This window comes from Sardina pilchardus, chromosome 23 (assembly GCF_963854185.1).
Source record: "Sardina pilchardus chromosome 23, fSarPil1.1, whole genome shotgun sequence".
Lineage (NCBI taxonomy): Eukaryota > Metazoa > Chordata > Actinopteri > Clupeiformes > Clupeidae > Sardina > Sardina pilchardus.
Genome location: NC_085016.1, coordinates 18,062,694 through 18,076,864, shown reverse-complemented (window position 1 = coordinate 18,076,864; position 14,171 = coordinate 18,062,694). Strand labels below are relative to the sequence as shown.

Genomic DNA, 14,171 nt, shown 5'->3' with positions numbered 1-14,171 from the left:
AAACAAGCCGATGTTAATGTCAAGCTAAAGTGGGCATGTTCTTTTGAAGAGAGTGGCATTTCACAAAAACACAGTGTCACAAGACATAAGAAGAACACCACAGATAAACATTGAAGCAGCACATTTTGATTACCACTTCAAATATCCTGACTGTCACACAGTGTGGTGTGCCAGGCACCTTCTTGCACTCTTCCCCATCAGCCACACTATGCGCCTCCTCCAAGCCCACTCCCAACTCACTTTCATATTAGATGCCTCCGTCTCCAGTTTGGTGAGGTGGTTCGAGTTGTCTTCTAGTTCTTGTCGCAGGTTGGAGTTCTCCATCTTCAAGGCCTCCACTTGCATCAGCAGCTGATCGTAAGACGCAGCTGCCATCTTGCACTACCTCTTGACCTAGGGAAATAAACCAGGGATAGAACCTACATGTAAGAAATTATGTGATCATCAACATTCAGCATACACAGGCAGTGCCTACCAACTCGGCTCTACAACCTCTTGTGAAATGAGTGCAACACTTTGAACAACCACGGACCTCAACACACCAAAATAAAACTGTTGAGTCTCCTTGCCAGCTTCAGTTGGATATAAATTCACAGGAGCCAAGGAGCAGATCGATAAACATACCCATCGTTACAACAACCAAATTTAGAGCCCACGGATTTAGACCTCACAAAGCTAACTGATCGCGTCTTCTCACGGATCCGCTGACAGCCAGAGGGCTTCATGAGAACAGAAACTGCGGGAGTCAAATGACTGTCACATGAAGTGGGGCACCACACAGGATGGACGAAAACTTAAATCATCCATGGCTCAGGGATAAGAATGGCAAGCATTGCACACACAGGCCCATTCAGTCATTTCTAAATGCTAGGCACATACATAATTAATGGTGACCAATACATAATTCATGTCACAGCAGATTCACAGACAACCTTTAGTTTGTGTTGGTTAAGTGAAACTCTGTTGTTTTTCCCCCCACCAACCTAAATCTAACCGTGCCTGGAGCAGGGACCTGACAGAACATGAAAAGAACATCTAACCAAGAGAACAGAAGATGTACGCTAATGGCTCTTTCTATCCACACAGCCAGCAGCTATCCAGCTCCCTGTTCCGACAGTGAAAGTGGCTTTTCTCTCTGCTACACTCTGTGTCGCTCAGAGTCCTCGAGGAGCGTGCGGAACTCATATTTCATTAGGCGGTGGGCCGTTCAAACCCAGGATAGCCCGTGCCGTTGCAGGCCCTTGTGACTCATGTGTCTTCAGATCCCGAGATATTTTTTTTTTATCTCTTCCTCTCCCCCTTTAAAGACCCTAACAGATCCGAGCGGAGCCCGGAGACTGAGGCAAGGGACAACGTGAGGAAAACTCGAAGTGACGGAAAAGCACGGGACGTTGAATCCGCACGAGAGAGCGAGAGAGAGAGAGAGAGAGAGAGAGAGAGAAAGAGAAAGAGAGAGAGGAGCGTTTATTTTTAGATTCATTAAAAGGCAACGGCGCAGGGCAGGGACTTCACAGGGACAGAAAACTCTCTCACCCTGCTGTCAAGAAATCACCAGTGACAAGAGTCCAGGGGCTATTTGACGCTGCCCTCTCGTCTGTGACATCCTCTAGGAGCTCTGAATTCAACTCATTACAGCTATGGACGTTGACCGAAAGGGCTTTAATAGCATTGGATATTGACTGAAAGAGCTTTGATAGCATTGAGGCCTAAATTATCCATGACCCTTTCGAATCAATAATCAGGGAAATAAATCTCAGCTTTTCACTCGGGGGGGGGGGGGGGGGGGGGGCACCTTCGGTATGACCTGGTTATCCAGAAGGGCGGGGGAATGGGTCAGGGTCCTAAACTAACATATTAGTTTGTGCACTTTGATGTAATTTATCAGGATGTCTACAACCAGGCTAACAAAAGCATGATTGTGCTGGAGTTAGTCGTAAAAACAAAAACTCAATTTGGCACAGCTAATTTAACTGCATGACCCCAATCAATAATCCCCACTCCTCATCTGGGTTATTGTGAAGGGCTCCGGATCCAGAGCAGTCGGGTGGCATACCACTGCCATTGTACACGACTGACCGTGAAAAGCCACGCCACCGGGGACGCTGGAAACTCACACGCGGATGCACGCTGCGGACGGAGAGGGGAAGGAAGAGTGCTGCGAAGACTTTGGAAAGGAATTGCGGAAATCTGATTAAACTGCCCTGGAGTGCCTTCCTCCCTCGGCCTGATTTCTTCCCCCCTCTCCCCGCCCCACAGATGAGATGGACGGCTGTTGCTAATGTCCACCATTATGCACCAGTGCTTAATAAGGCCCGCCATTTTCATGGTGCATCCCGAATTTGGGCTCCATGCATGCACACATTGTTCAAGCCCAGGGATAGTGTGCGGCTAGTATAAAATGTAGGGTAATGCTACAGGAACTGTGCCACTGCACACAGAACAGAAGCCGCTCCAGCTATGAACACGGCCATGTTTGTGAGCCTGGGCTAAATTTAGGCATGGGTAATATCATTACAGTTTCATACAGTAAGCAGAGACTCCAGGTTCCCGCATAACTACATTAACAATTGCATCAATCCACGCATATTTTCACAATCACATTTTCAATTACGTCAGTGTGCAACATAATTTCATTGCTGCAAGGTTCAAATCCACAATGTACATAGCAGGCAATTCCTGACAAATCAATACCTTTTCAACGACCACACTCTCTCACACACAGTCACACACACACAGACACACACACTCAGTATTCAGCTTTGATATCTGCCTACTGAAAGAACTGTATACAAATACATTGCAGCAACAACGCTGGTAAATCGTTAACCTGGGAAATGCAGAAAATGTGAACCGCTTCTAGATAAAGATGAGACAACTTGCGCGATGGCACTGCCAGCAGTCACCCATTCAAATTCACTACATTTAGCCTATGGCAAAATAAGGCTTAGAGGTGGGAAGAAGGGGGAAGGAGATAGGGTCTGAAAGACAGACTGAGAGAGAGGAGGGGTGCAGGGCTGCCTTATGAATATTACATTAAGGTTCCCAGAAATGGCAACACCAAAAAAAAAAACCCTCTTTCCTCTTTCTTCCAAAACCTGCTATGCCATCACGTTGCCGTCGTCATCACAACAACAATGTGATTTTCTACTGGCAAATGCTAATGTTTCTCCAACCTTCAATCACCCAAATCCATCATCTCCCCATCTTCCTGCACACACAAAAAAATGGTGAGCTTTTGTGTGGTCATGACTTTGCCAGTGCGGCAGTGTATACTATTCTATGTGTGTAGGGGAGGTGGTGGGAGTAGGTGTGAGGTGTGTGTGTCTTCCACCTCACCCAGTTTTGCCCGAGGCTGAAAAGCCCTGCAGTCAGCTGCTTCTAGGTAACACACCACTGACCTTCTCCACTCCACAATGGCACAGTGGGCAGCTTTTTTCCCCTCAATTTAGCCCCCACTGCCTGAGCTCCCTTCAGCTCGACTATTCACGCTGGCGACTAACGATCTCGTCCACCAGCCCAGCCGACACAATGTGCCGCCTCTCTCCCCCCACCGTTACCCGCGGAGACGCTCACTCGGTCACCGTGGCCACCATGACACATCTGCTTTTGTCTGAGCATCACCGGTTGAAAACCAGACAGCGTCAAGCCTGAGGACCAGCCCCTCTCCCTCCTCCATCTTTAACGAGGACATCAGCGCTCACGCAGCCTGACTACCATTTGCTTTTGCTCTCCTATGCCTCGATGGCAGCTTTTCTTCGTCTTGCCCTTGCACTGCTCCTTTGCTGCAACAATGCCGCCCTTTTTTTTGTGCAGCCTTCACACGGCTCACGAATGATGAAGCAAAAGAAAGAAGCCATCAGATCCATGCACATCCCCCTCCTCCACACACACACACACATAGACACAAACATGCACCCTCCCCATCTCTCACTCTACTCTGCTCTCTTCTCTTCTCTTCTCACCAGCCAACCATCAAAACAAAAGGCTTATCCGCAGCGCCTCTCTTTTCACACAAACACACCATTATTCCTCCCGTTCCCCAGACCGGCAGCCTAATCCACACCCAGAGACAAAGCACAAAAAAACCTCGCGCCTCGGTTTTTGTGCCCCCATTTTTTTTTTTTTTAAACACGCAATGAGGGGTGAAAAAAGGAGAGAAAACACACAGCCTACCCCATGACGGTACCAGTGACAGCCTCCATCCCATCTCCCCCTCAACTGTGTCAGTCGCAACAGCACATCCCTGCCTGCCCGGTCACATGGTGCAGACAGTGGCCAATCGGAGGAGGAGGAAGTCGGGCCGGTGGTGCAGTGGCTGACGCTGGCTGGCCTGCTTCCAAACCGGTACCCAGCTGCTTCCCTCAGCTCATTTCAGCTCTAGGGGGGCCAAGGGAGGGGTGAGATGGGAGACAGAGGGCCGGGCAGGAGCCCCCCCCCCCCACCCTCCCCCCGCCCCCGCCCCCCTTTCTCTCGCACAGAGCATATAGATGAGGGGAGGGAGGCGCTGGTTGGGTGGAGGCAGCAGGTCAGAATGCCGGAAGGTCAGACCACCAACAGAGAAGGCTCAGAGATCAAGTCAATGCCCGAATTTCATATTCAAACTTAACGAGAGCCCTGCACACACATGCCCAAAGGGGGGGGAAGGGGGAAAAAAATGACCTCACCCATAAAGTATAAAACAAGACTGGGGCAAAGCAGACCACCCCACCCACTTTACAGACGTCGACCCTGTTAATCTTCACATGACCCACAATACCAAAGGCAAAACAAAGAAGAGTGGGATTTTTCTTGCAAGATCTTTCCCAACTTGATAAGACACAGTCACATTAACCTTGTGACAGCAGGCAGGAAGTTAGGCTTTCAGACAATGCGGTTTTTCAACACCACCCCGACAGTCAGGAGCATATGGGTGTGATGATCAGCTGATCCACACTCACACCAGCTCAGTAAAATCTACCATGTTGCATGTGCATGAATGTTAAAATGTAGTTCTCATGTTATTGATCATGCATGCCAGGAAACATCATCAAGACTTTTGGGTCTCTACATAAATGCACAAAAATATGCAAACCATGGAAATTCTATCAATGAATCTGTACAAAGCTCATAAAAGACATCCCGAACACTGTAAAATACACAGTGACTGTGCAGTCTTTGGATTCATTTTCTAGTCCTGCCTATTATGTTTACCTCTGAAGAGGTCTGCCTCACTGCATAATGCAGTTTCAGTGCTTTCTTGTGGTTACTCCCAATGTTATTTGCCCACTGCAGTAAGGTCATGCTGAGACGCACAGGCCTGCAGCACCTTCATCCATCACCAGGTAGAGGAACAATATGGTGACGCAGATGAAAACAGCAGCTCGTGGCAAACAGCCCGTATGATTCAACAGAAAAAAGGAGAGAAAGCACAGTCAAGCTTTCAAGCATAAATGCAATATTGACATTGTTCACGTCCTTACAACATCGACAACGTCATCTACTTTTAAGATGAAAGCAAACTCTTGCAGCATTGCAACAGAGTCAAAGCCATGGTTAGTGTGATTGATCAGTGTCATCTCATCACCTAATAGACCATCAAAATTAATTTGCTGTTATGAAATCAACTTGCCAACAAAAACAAAACAGCATAATATTGCTTGGGCTAGCCTCTGCTTTGCTCAGCTCTCTCGTCATGGACGAGTCAGTGCAATTGAAGGTGACGAAGATACTACACCCGATAGCAACGCTATTCACACTTAATAAATCAGATATTGATTCAAGTCATTACTCTTCTGCTTTCAACAAGGGAACTGAGGACGTCCTGATGAATTCCTCCCTCTCCCAGCGACTCATTAACAGGCCCAAAGAATTTTCCTAACTCACTTAAGGATAAAACAGGGTTATGTGAAAGAGTTCTTGTTTAAGGCTTAGCCTATATCATACACAGTCCCACTGCTGGTGATTCCCAAAGAGATGGGGGGTTTGAATGGATAGCCTGTATCCGGGATGTGGAAACAGCAATTCTGAATGTTGTTTTTTAATGCAAATGAGTTGGGGGTGTGGGGGGGTGGTGAAAGACATTGGCAAGGACTCTTTTTGGCCAGTTCTCTGTCCTTCCCTGTGCCTCTGCTCACACATTCTCCTCACTGGTGGGAAAACTCTGGACTCAAGGCTGGCTCAAAGAGAACAGCAGATCCAGCCAAAATAGGTTGCAAAACATCCATTAAATATCATTTAGATCGGAAGCCCATCTCATTTGGAGAGAGCACTTCCACAGATTACAGCATTAGTGGAGGTTATAGGCCTAGTTGCAGGTTTAAGCCTGCAGCTATATGAGGTATCAGAGAAGAGTCGTACAGGTATGATGAAGGACTCAGACAAAAATATGTGACATAACTGACAAGTTATGTAGGATACATAAGGATACTGTAATGTAGGATACATATTAGACATTGTAGGATACAGATGGATGTACACTGGACAAGATTTCAATCGTACAAGGACAACCACTGTCTCAATACCCCACCAACAATGATAATAGATTCAGACAAAAGATAGCTTGCTGTCTGAATGTTAGTGTGCCTTATGAGCATATCATGCAATGCCCTTTCATGTTCACCTGAACAAGGCAGAATTCTCAGAAAATGCAAGTTAATCACGGGCATTTTGCATATTCTAGTCAGTTTTTGAGTTTTGAATAAAGACAGAATTGTGTGGCAAATGTACTCCTCCCTTAGGTGAATTCATAGAACACACATGATTCCATCAAAATATGATAAACGCCCAGAACTACCTTGAGAAGCACAATGAAGCAAAATCACTAAGAATGTAAACTTCATTAAATCCAACATGTAGAACCTATTAGGTGTCCATTTATGAAATGGTCATGGCTATGGGATTTGGCAGACGCTTTTGTCCAAAGCAACATAAAATAAACACAATACAATAGTTACATTTAACAGTGGACAAGTTGATCAGACTTCATTAGGGAGAATAGCAATGATAAACAACAATGCCAATTCAATAAATAGCCTAATAAAGTTAAGGAGAATAGCAAATAAACCAAAATGTCTTACTATTCAATCATATAATAACAATTACAAGTGCATGGTAAGGTTACATTAAGGAAAATAGCAATGATAAACAACAGTGTCAATTCAATCAACAACCTACTGAAGATAAACATTACTAGCCAATACAAACCATAACCCTTTACCCTTGAACCCATAAGCGCTTAATAAACTAAGTGCATGTTGAGCAGATATGCCTTTAGACTCCTCTTGAAAGACCCCAAAACTATCATAGGAATGGAAAGTACTGGGCAAGTCATTGAATTTGACCTAGCGTTTGAAATGAAACCAGGAAACAGATCGCAAGTGTCACCACTATATGACTGCATTGGCCAGCTATCTCTTATTACTACTAAAGTCCATCCTGTCTTTTTAAAGGCTTTCCTCCCTGTGCACTACACTGAAATTATGGACATGCGGTTGGATTGAATAACGGAAGCGCTTTCATTTTCAACCAGTGAACCAATTCTTCAACAATCAACAAAAGCAGGTGCTTCCAAATTTCCCGGAGGTGGGAGTTGTTGTAACCTGTTCAAAAATATAGGCAAAACTTATGACACCAAGATGACTCAATCAGCTGCTGAAGAGTTCAAAGCCCACATTTGAACTCTCAGGCCTGCAACTAAAATTCACCAAGCTAAGCAAGATAATTAAAATGCCCCTAAAGATGAAAACACGTGGATAACAGCACACCTAATTCAGAATAATGTATTTCAAAACACAAAGTCGTAACCATCACAGCCAAAAATATCTGACGTGATTAAAAACACCAATCTAAACAAGGGAGGAATGCATCTCCATCTACTGGGCAAGCACATGATTTCTCAAAATTCCCCAAAAAGTTCACAACCTTCTCACAATCGTTAATTATTTAACCCCAGAGCAAAACTGTAAGCTCAGCATACACTACCTGTGCAATTCTGCTTATTCCACTGGCAGAGTGTGTCTGCCAGCCTTCCAGTACAGCACTCATTCCACGACCTACTAAAACAGAGGTAATGCGTTGGCCTTCAATCCTAGCACAACAGGACTTCATCGCCAGTGACAGACATGGAGCAGGAGAGAGATAGGAACCATCACACTCGTTTACCTACAGGTAAACCTGTCTTTAATTAAGACGGCTGACAGAGACATGGTCTGCATGAGCCGTGTTAACCTCACTAACCGAGATACTAAGAGATTAAAAAGGTGAGCACCTTCTGCGCCTTAACAGCTGTTCATCAGTGAATCACGGTTATCATCACAGCCAAATCCAGGAAGCTTAACCGATCTCTACAAAGCCTAAATTCTGTGTGTCCTACAAGAAAGTCAACATACTTAAAGAATTAGGCTACACCTGGAAAGGCATAAATCCTGTCACTAACATTTGTCAAACCCAAATGGCACTTGTCATTCAAGTGTCTTGCAAAAAGTTCTAAACAAACAAATCAATCCAAATAAGGCCAAAAGGCAGCTTTCCTTGTGCAGAGTGTAAGTGTGTGTGTGTGTGTGTGTGTCTTCCCTGAGGGATTCAAGTAGCCTATATGCAGTAGCGTCTGAGGCTCTTGGACAGAATGTGTCTACTAAAGTGGCATCTACATTCAAAGCACACCAAACTACTAACAACCTAATAGCTTAATTTAGTTACTGGGCAGGAATTGTACATCTCAAAATCCACTGCAACTCTAAGTAGCCTCCTGTTTCGAGATTTCGAGATAACTAGGGTACCGTTTAACTAGAATAGAGTGAAAACTGGTAACAATCGCAGAACACTCACGATGAAACAGTCATGTTGATACAAAGTTGAGAATATTGCTACATACCTTGCTTAGCGAGCTAACAGCAACAGTAGATTGTTACATTGTTGCCACAAATCCTCTGTTCAATCTGTACGGACGTATGCTACTACCGAGGAGATGGTCCGCTGAGAACAATATCAACCGACTCTCGAACTTATAACAGGCCTATTATTCTCACAACCATCGACCCTATTGTTTGGGTGAGAAAGAGAGCATGGTACTACGTTCTCTTATTTTCAATGACAACACTGCCTTTCTTGCTTGCTAGTTAGCCAGCTAGCTAACGTTAATGTTCAAGTTTCCACAACCACGGGAAGCTGGCCAAAGTGGCGTCCCTAGGACTGTCTGCGTTCCAGATATAGCTGCTGCTGGATGTGCTAAGTTAACGTACTTGCTTTGCTAGATAACTTAGCGCCAGCTCAGTGCCATACCACTTTCCCTAAAATAGTTTACCGGAGCTTGTAATTATACCAGAAGTGCTCATTTTTGGTTGGAGACACGAGTATGTCAGTCCAATGTCTTGTAAACAAGGGGGTAGCCAAGAGCTGGGCTAGCTCGCTCGGACTATCCTTGTAGTAGCTTGCTCGATCGCTTAACACTGTAACATTAGGTAAATTCTTACCTGCACAAAACATTCGCCTTCCTTTTCAAGTTGTTCCGTCTCTTGCTCTCAGAGGGTCTCTGACCAGTGGAAAACTTTACTGGTCGTAAGGACTAAGGAGCCATGTATCTCCTTAAAAACTTAATCAGCTCTTGAAGATGCCAACAAACTTTTTCTTTTGTGTCTCCCACCGATTTTTTTTCTCCCTCGGACGGCGTCTACCTCCCCTGTTACGCCATGTTGTGTGTTCCGTGGGCTCGCGCGCATGCTTGGTGCTCATATGCGGAAGCTGCGTCCAGGAGCCCAGGTCGCGCGCGCACTGCCATAGGCAATGTGCCCATATTGTGCCCATATACGCCACACTCTCACTGCAAAAAAAGAATAGCATACATTATAAGGTACTTTGGGGTTAACTGTAACCATTTTCTGAGGCTGTTGAAAACGCACCAAATCACACAATGTGGTCGTTTTGGGTGTCGTGGGTTGTAATAAAGGTTGTCGACGATCAAACTGACTACTTTTTTCATTCGTTTTAAGAGTTTAAAAGAAGAATTTCTAGTTGTCTTGCCAATCGCGCTCATAGTAGCCTATCCGCTGACGTCGGGTCCCGTAGCAACACAGTAGGCTACAGTAGGCTATGAGGCTGCTGAGCCTGTCTTGTTGGCGGTGGCCTGTTGGAGGGATTGTAAGAAAAGTTGTAATTGTCAAATCAACTCGTTCTTTTTTATTTCTTCATCTGAAGAGGAGGAGAAGAAGGATTGGCAGCGATTGCGGCCGGGGCAAAAGTATAGTGTGGAGAAACCAGGTCCGCAGAGGTACGGCTCGCCAGCACCTGGGCTACCTTGTTGAGTTTATTATGTGGTGTCAAAACCGCAAGGATGTTTTTCCCCCACAGTATTTTGGCAGCAGCTGCCGCCAAATTCGCCAAATTCTACCCTCCTGCTTGAATCAGACCGTCATCCGCACACAAGGATGTTTTTGACAGTAGGCTAGCCTATGTTGGCAGCAATTGCTAAATTCTATCCTCCTGCTTACCCAAGCTAGAAGAAAACCAAAAACTCTCCTCTTAAACTCTTAAAAGTAGTCAATTTGATTGTTGACGACCTTTATTACACGCTACGACACCCAAAACGACCAAATTGTGTGATTTGATGCACGTTTTAAACGGCCTCAAAAATGGTTACAGTTAACCCCAAAGTACCCATTATAATTATAAATTTAATAATATTGTTTTGTATTATTGCTTATTATTACTACTACTATTATTGCAATTTGGCATCTGTCAATCTGCCCAGTGCCCGCCTTTATTGCTATGACACATGTAGGAGAGTGCACAATGGCACCTGTTATCATTAGGAATACTGCAGATGGTAGGTACCTTTCATTTTTATATTTGTAGGCCTAAGCTTGCTTTGATCTGCTGTAGAACCAGGCATGAACATTAGGGGCTTGAACAATGGAATTTCGAAAATAATTAAGCTTTCCGGTCCAAAGTAGGCTTAAGGACGTCGTACGGAAATAAAACGGGGTTTTCTTTACTCTTTTGACCTTAAATTGATGCAAAATTTGATTCCCTCTGCTGGACTAAAATGAATCACCACTTGAAAGAAATGTATGAATGTGAACGCCAGAGGTCAGTACAATACCAGATAAGGTTATTGGAGACGATATTGGAGATGTCAAGAGTCTGGTTACTTGTCTGGTGGTGGAGAGACAGAAGTCTTCAGAGATATGAGTGAGTCAATGATTAATGAACAACACGGTTTAATTACATATTTTTAATTAAATGACCAGACGTGTCTTTCGAGTGAAAGAGAGTCAGATAGGGAGATTGCGGACTAAATGATATTTGAACAGATCGCAAATTTATCATAGCCTAGATATTTTTCCTCCGACAGGTGGCAGAAACGTAGCATGGTGCTACTGGTCCGGTTCCGAACTGGGGAGATGGTGAGGGCGGAGTCACTGGACTGAAGGCTGAAGGCAACTGTGGTGGCGACACACAGCCAGCTCCCTAGCAACGCACGGTGCACTGCTGGATAGAAAGAACTAACTCCGCCGACAGGTTTTGGTCCAGAGATGTGTTACTTTTTCTCTGTTCGGAGGACATCTTAAATGCCGAAGATACTACATATTTTCGGGAATATTATCTCAAAAGGATTTTGTGGGGCATCAGGAAGCGTGAAGAATAAAAGTTTCCTTTGGAAAGTAGAGAAAAACGCACTATCCATGTGCCAACTGGACACAGAGCTAGGATATCAAAAACAAAAGTAATCAATTTTGGACGCAGTGCAGCATAGGCTATGCTGTAGCCTTATTAGTTTCCCCGGTCAGATAACATGTGTCAGACACTTGTTTCCAACAGTAGGCACTTCCATCCCAAATGAAGACATCGTGGTTGAAGAACTGTGACAAAGGCGACTCTTATTTCGACCACAACTAAGGTGATGAACAGACGTTGAAAATGCCGATGAATCTATGTTATGAGCTATCATTTATTATTTATTTTGAGGATGCTATGTTATGCCGATAAAACATGTTTAGGCCGTATTGCATTGATAAGCACTTCACTGTTTTCGCTAACTGGGCGTGTGGTCCCAGTGATTCCTGTTACGCACGCAGAATAAATGAGTGAATAGCCTAGGCTTCATCTCAATCTGCAAAGTGTTTTAACCCGTAACATCCGTTTTGTAGGAGCTGAGATATCTGCAACTTGCGTGGCTCGCTTGTCAAAACCGGAGATGAGTTGCTTCTGTGCGGTCCAAGAGGAGTTTTATTGCGAAGTGCTCCTCTTGGACGAAACGAAACTTGCACTGACCACTCAGCAACAAGGAATCAAGGTAAGGCAGTGATACTGGTTCACCCTTTCTATAATTGTTTCAATCCAATGTGTTCGAACCAGGAGCTCTGATGATATTTTATGGATTGTGTTCCGAGAAGAGATTGTGGGAAATGGATGAGATAGGCTATTGCAAATAACTAACTGGAATGTTATCAATCCGATTATCTGATTTAAATAAATTAGGAAGATTATATTTCGTTTTTCTCACATACATCCACGATGAATTGGCCCCTGTGGACGTATCTGACTAAGATCCTATATTAGGAATGCACAATTTAGTAAGGCTTTTGTAAGTCACTGCAAGCTTCTTTTCGCTACTCTTGACTCTTTTAACTTCTCCCAAATATGCATCTGAGTAAAGTGGCATTACAGCAACTAGTGATCTTCCCTCAGAGGCACGGTTGGAATACATGCCTAGAATTCTTCCTCGTGTGTGGAACAAAGACTGAATGTATCAATATCAGAAGTGTCTCTTCTCTCCTTTCTCCACCTCGGGGCAACATCAAGTCCTGTCAGCATCACGCACACTCAATACAATAGCCAACTGATTTGACTTAAGTTTCATTAACTGGTGTTGCATACCTTTATTTGTATTTAGTCGAATGTTTGTACATCTCTTGATTTAAGAACAATTCTGAAAGAGGGGGTGAGAGTACAGTGAGTGCTATGAACGGTGATGAAATAGCTTGTAAAAGAGCATATTAGAGCTCCCTGAATCTTCCAAGGGTCTATGTTTTGTACTGTGCCTACCTATCTTCACACACACACATTAACAGGTATTTATAAACACACTATACAGATATACTGTAGCACACCCTTTTATACACACACGCGCGCGCACACACACACACACACACACACACACACACACACACACACACAGACACGCACACACACGCACACACTCACACACACGCACTAACACAAAAGTATGAAACCTCAGAGATTCTTCGTTGCGCGGCACTGTGCCTTTAGAACTGGAGGCAGGAGAGATCAAGTTGCTCATCCGTTTTTAATGGTTACAGAGGAGTCAATGGCAGCACAGGTGGGCCACTGGGCAACTTCTCTGAGCTCATTGCAGCTCCATGGATATGTGTGTGTGTGTGTGTGTGTGTGTGTGTGTGTGTGTGTGTGTGTGTGTGTGTGTGAGTGTGAGTGTGACCGTTGTTGTGAAAGAAAACATGGCAGGGTATTCATCTTCACTCGTTTTTGTGTAATCAACATGGTTCTTTAAAGAGTAAAAGACAAGTCCATCTGAAACTTCCCACTGGAGTTTAGTTTAGGATCAACAAGGTTAAGAACACACAAACACCATCAAGAGCACCCATTTCAAAGTCTATTTGATGGTCCGACAAGCAGACATAGATTTATTTGTTAGTATAGTTTATTCTGTGATGTGCTCTCTTGTCAGGTCTAGTCACTGTGATGGTTTCTGTGATACTTGAACATACTGGGTTCCTCCTCTTAGATTTTGAGGGTGTATTCAAGGTGCCATTCAGAGAAGAAAACAACGAGGAAATTCCGTGTCAGCTGTTGCAGTAGGCAGGATTTCAGAAGGCATGAACATTTTCCCAGGAGTTCTTAGAGTTGTCGGGTGATGTTGAATAAACAAGTGAGAATTAATCCTGCTTGTGATCCTATTTGCACTAGCCACCCGGCCCACTCCAGTGGTGATTAGATAAGATTTACTGTTTTTATGGGGCAGCACGTTTTCGGGGCACATTATCTGAGAACCGCCGCAACCTCAGCCAAAAATCTCTGACGTGTAGTATGAGGAAACAGAAAGATGAAAAGGACATTGATTTTGGGATTTGGGAATTCTTTTTATATTTATTTACTTGGGAGCCCAGAGATTATGAGGCTGAAAGTGTGTGAATTGGGCATGTAGATGTCACTAGGGA

General features: G+C 44.4%; 2 protein-coding genes across 4 annotated transcripts in view; one reads left to right on the top strand and one right to left on the bottom strand.

The window, feature by feature from the left end:
* apc (APC regulator of WNT signaling pathway) overlaps positions 1-9,650 on the bottom strand; it is a 36,468-nt gene extending 26,818 nt beyond the window's left edge. For both annotated transcript variants that reach the window (XM_062527196.1, XM_062527197.1), the window contains exons 1-2: positions 9,450-9,650; positions 241-393 (exon numbers count right to left, since the gene is read on the bottom strand). In XM_062527196.1, the coding sequence (XP_062383180.1) occupies positions 241-375 (135 nt within the window). In that variant the 5' untranslated portion in view covers positions 376-393; positions 9,450-9,650. The remainder of the gene's footprint in view (positions 1-240; positions 394-9,449) is intronic.
* A 1,805-nt stretch (positions 9,651-11,455) lies between these two features.
* Positions 11,456-14,171, top strand: part of epb41l4a (erythrocyte membrane protein band 4.1 like 4A) — a 44,873-nt gene continuing 42,157 nt past the window's right edge. For both annotated transcript variants that reach the window (XM_062528049.1, XM_062528050.1), the window contains exons 1-2: positions 11,456-11,872; positions 12,123-12,268. In XM_062528049.1, coding sequence (XP_062384033.1) covers positions 12,170-12,268 — 99 coding nt within the window. In that variant the 5' untranslated portion in view covers positions 11,456-11,872; positions 12,123-12,169. The remainder of the gene's footprint in view (positions 11,873-12,122; positions 12,269-14,171) is intronic.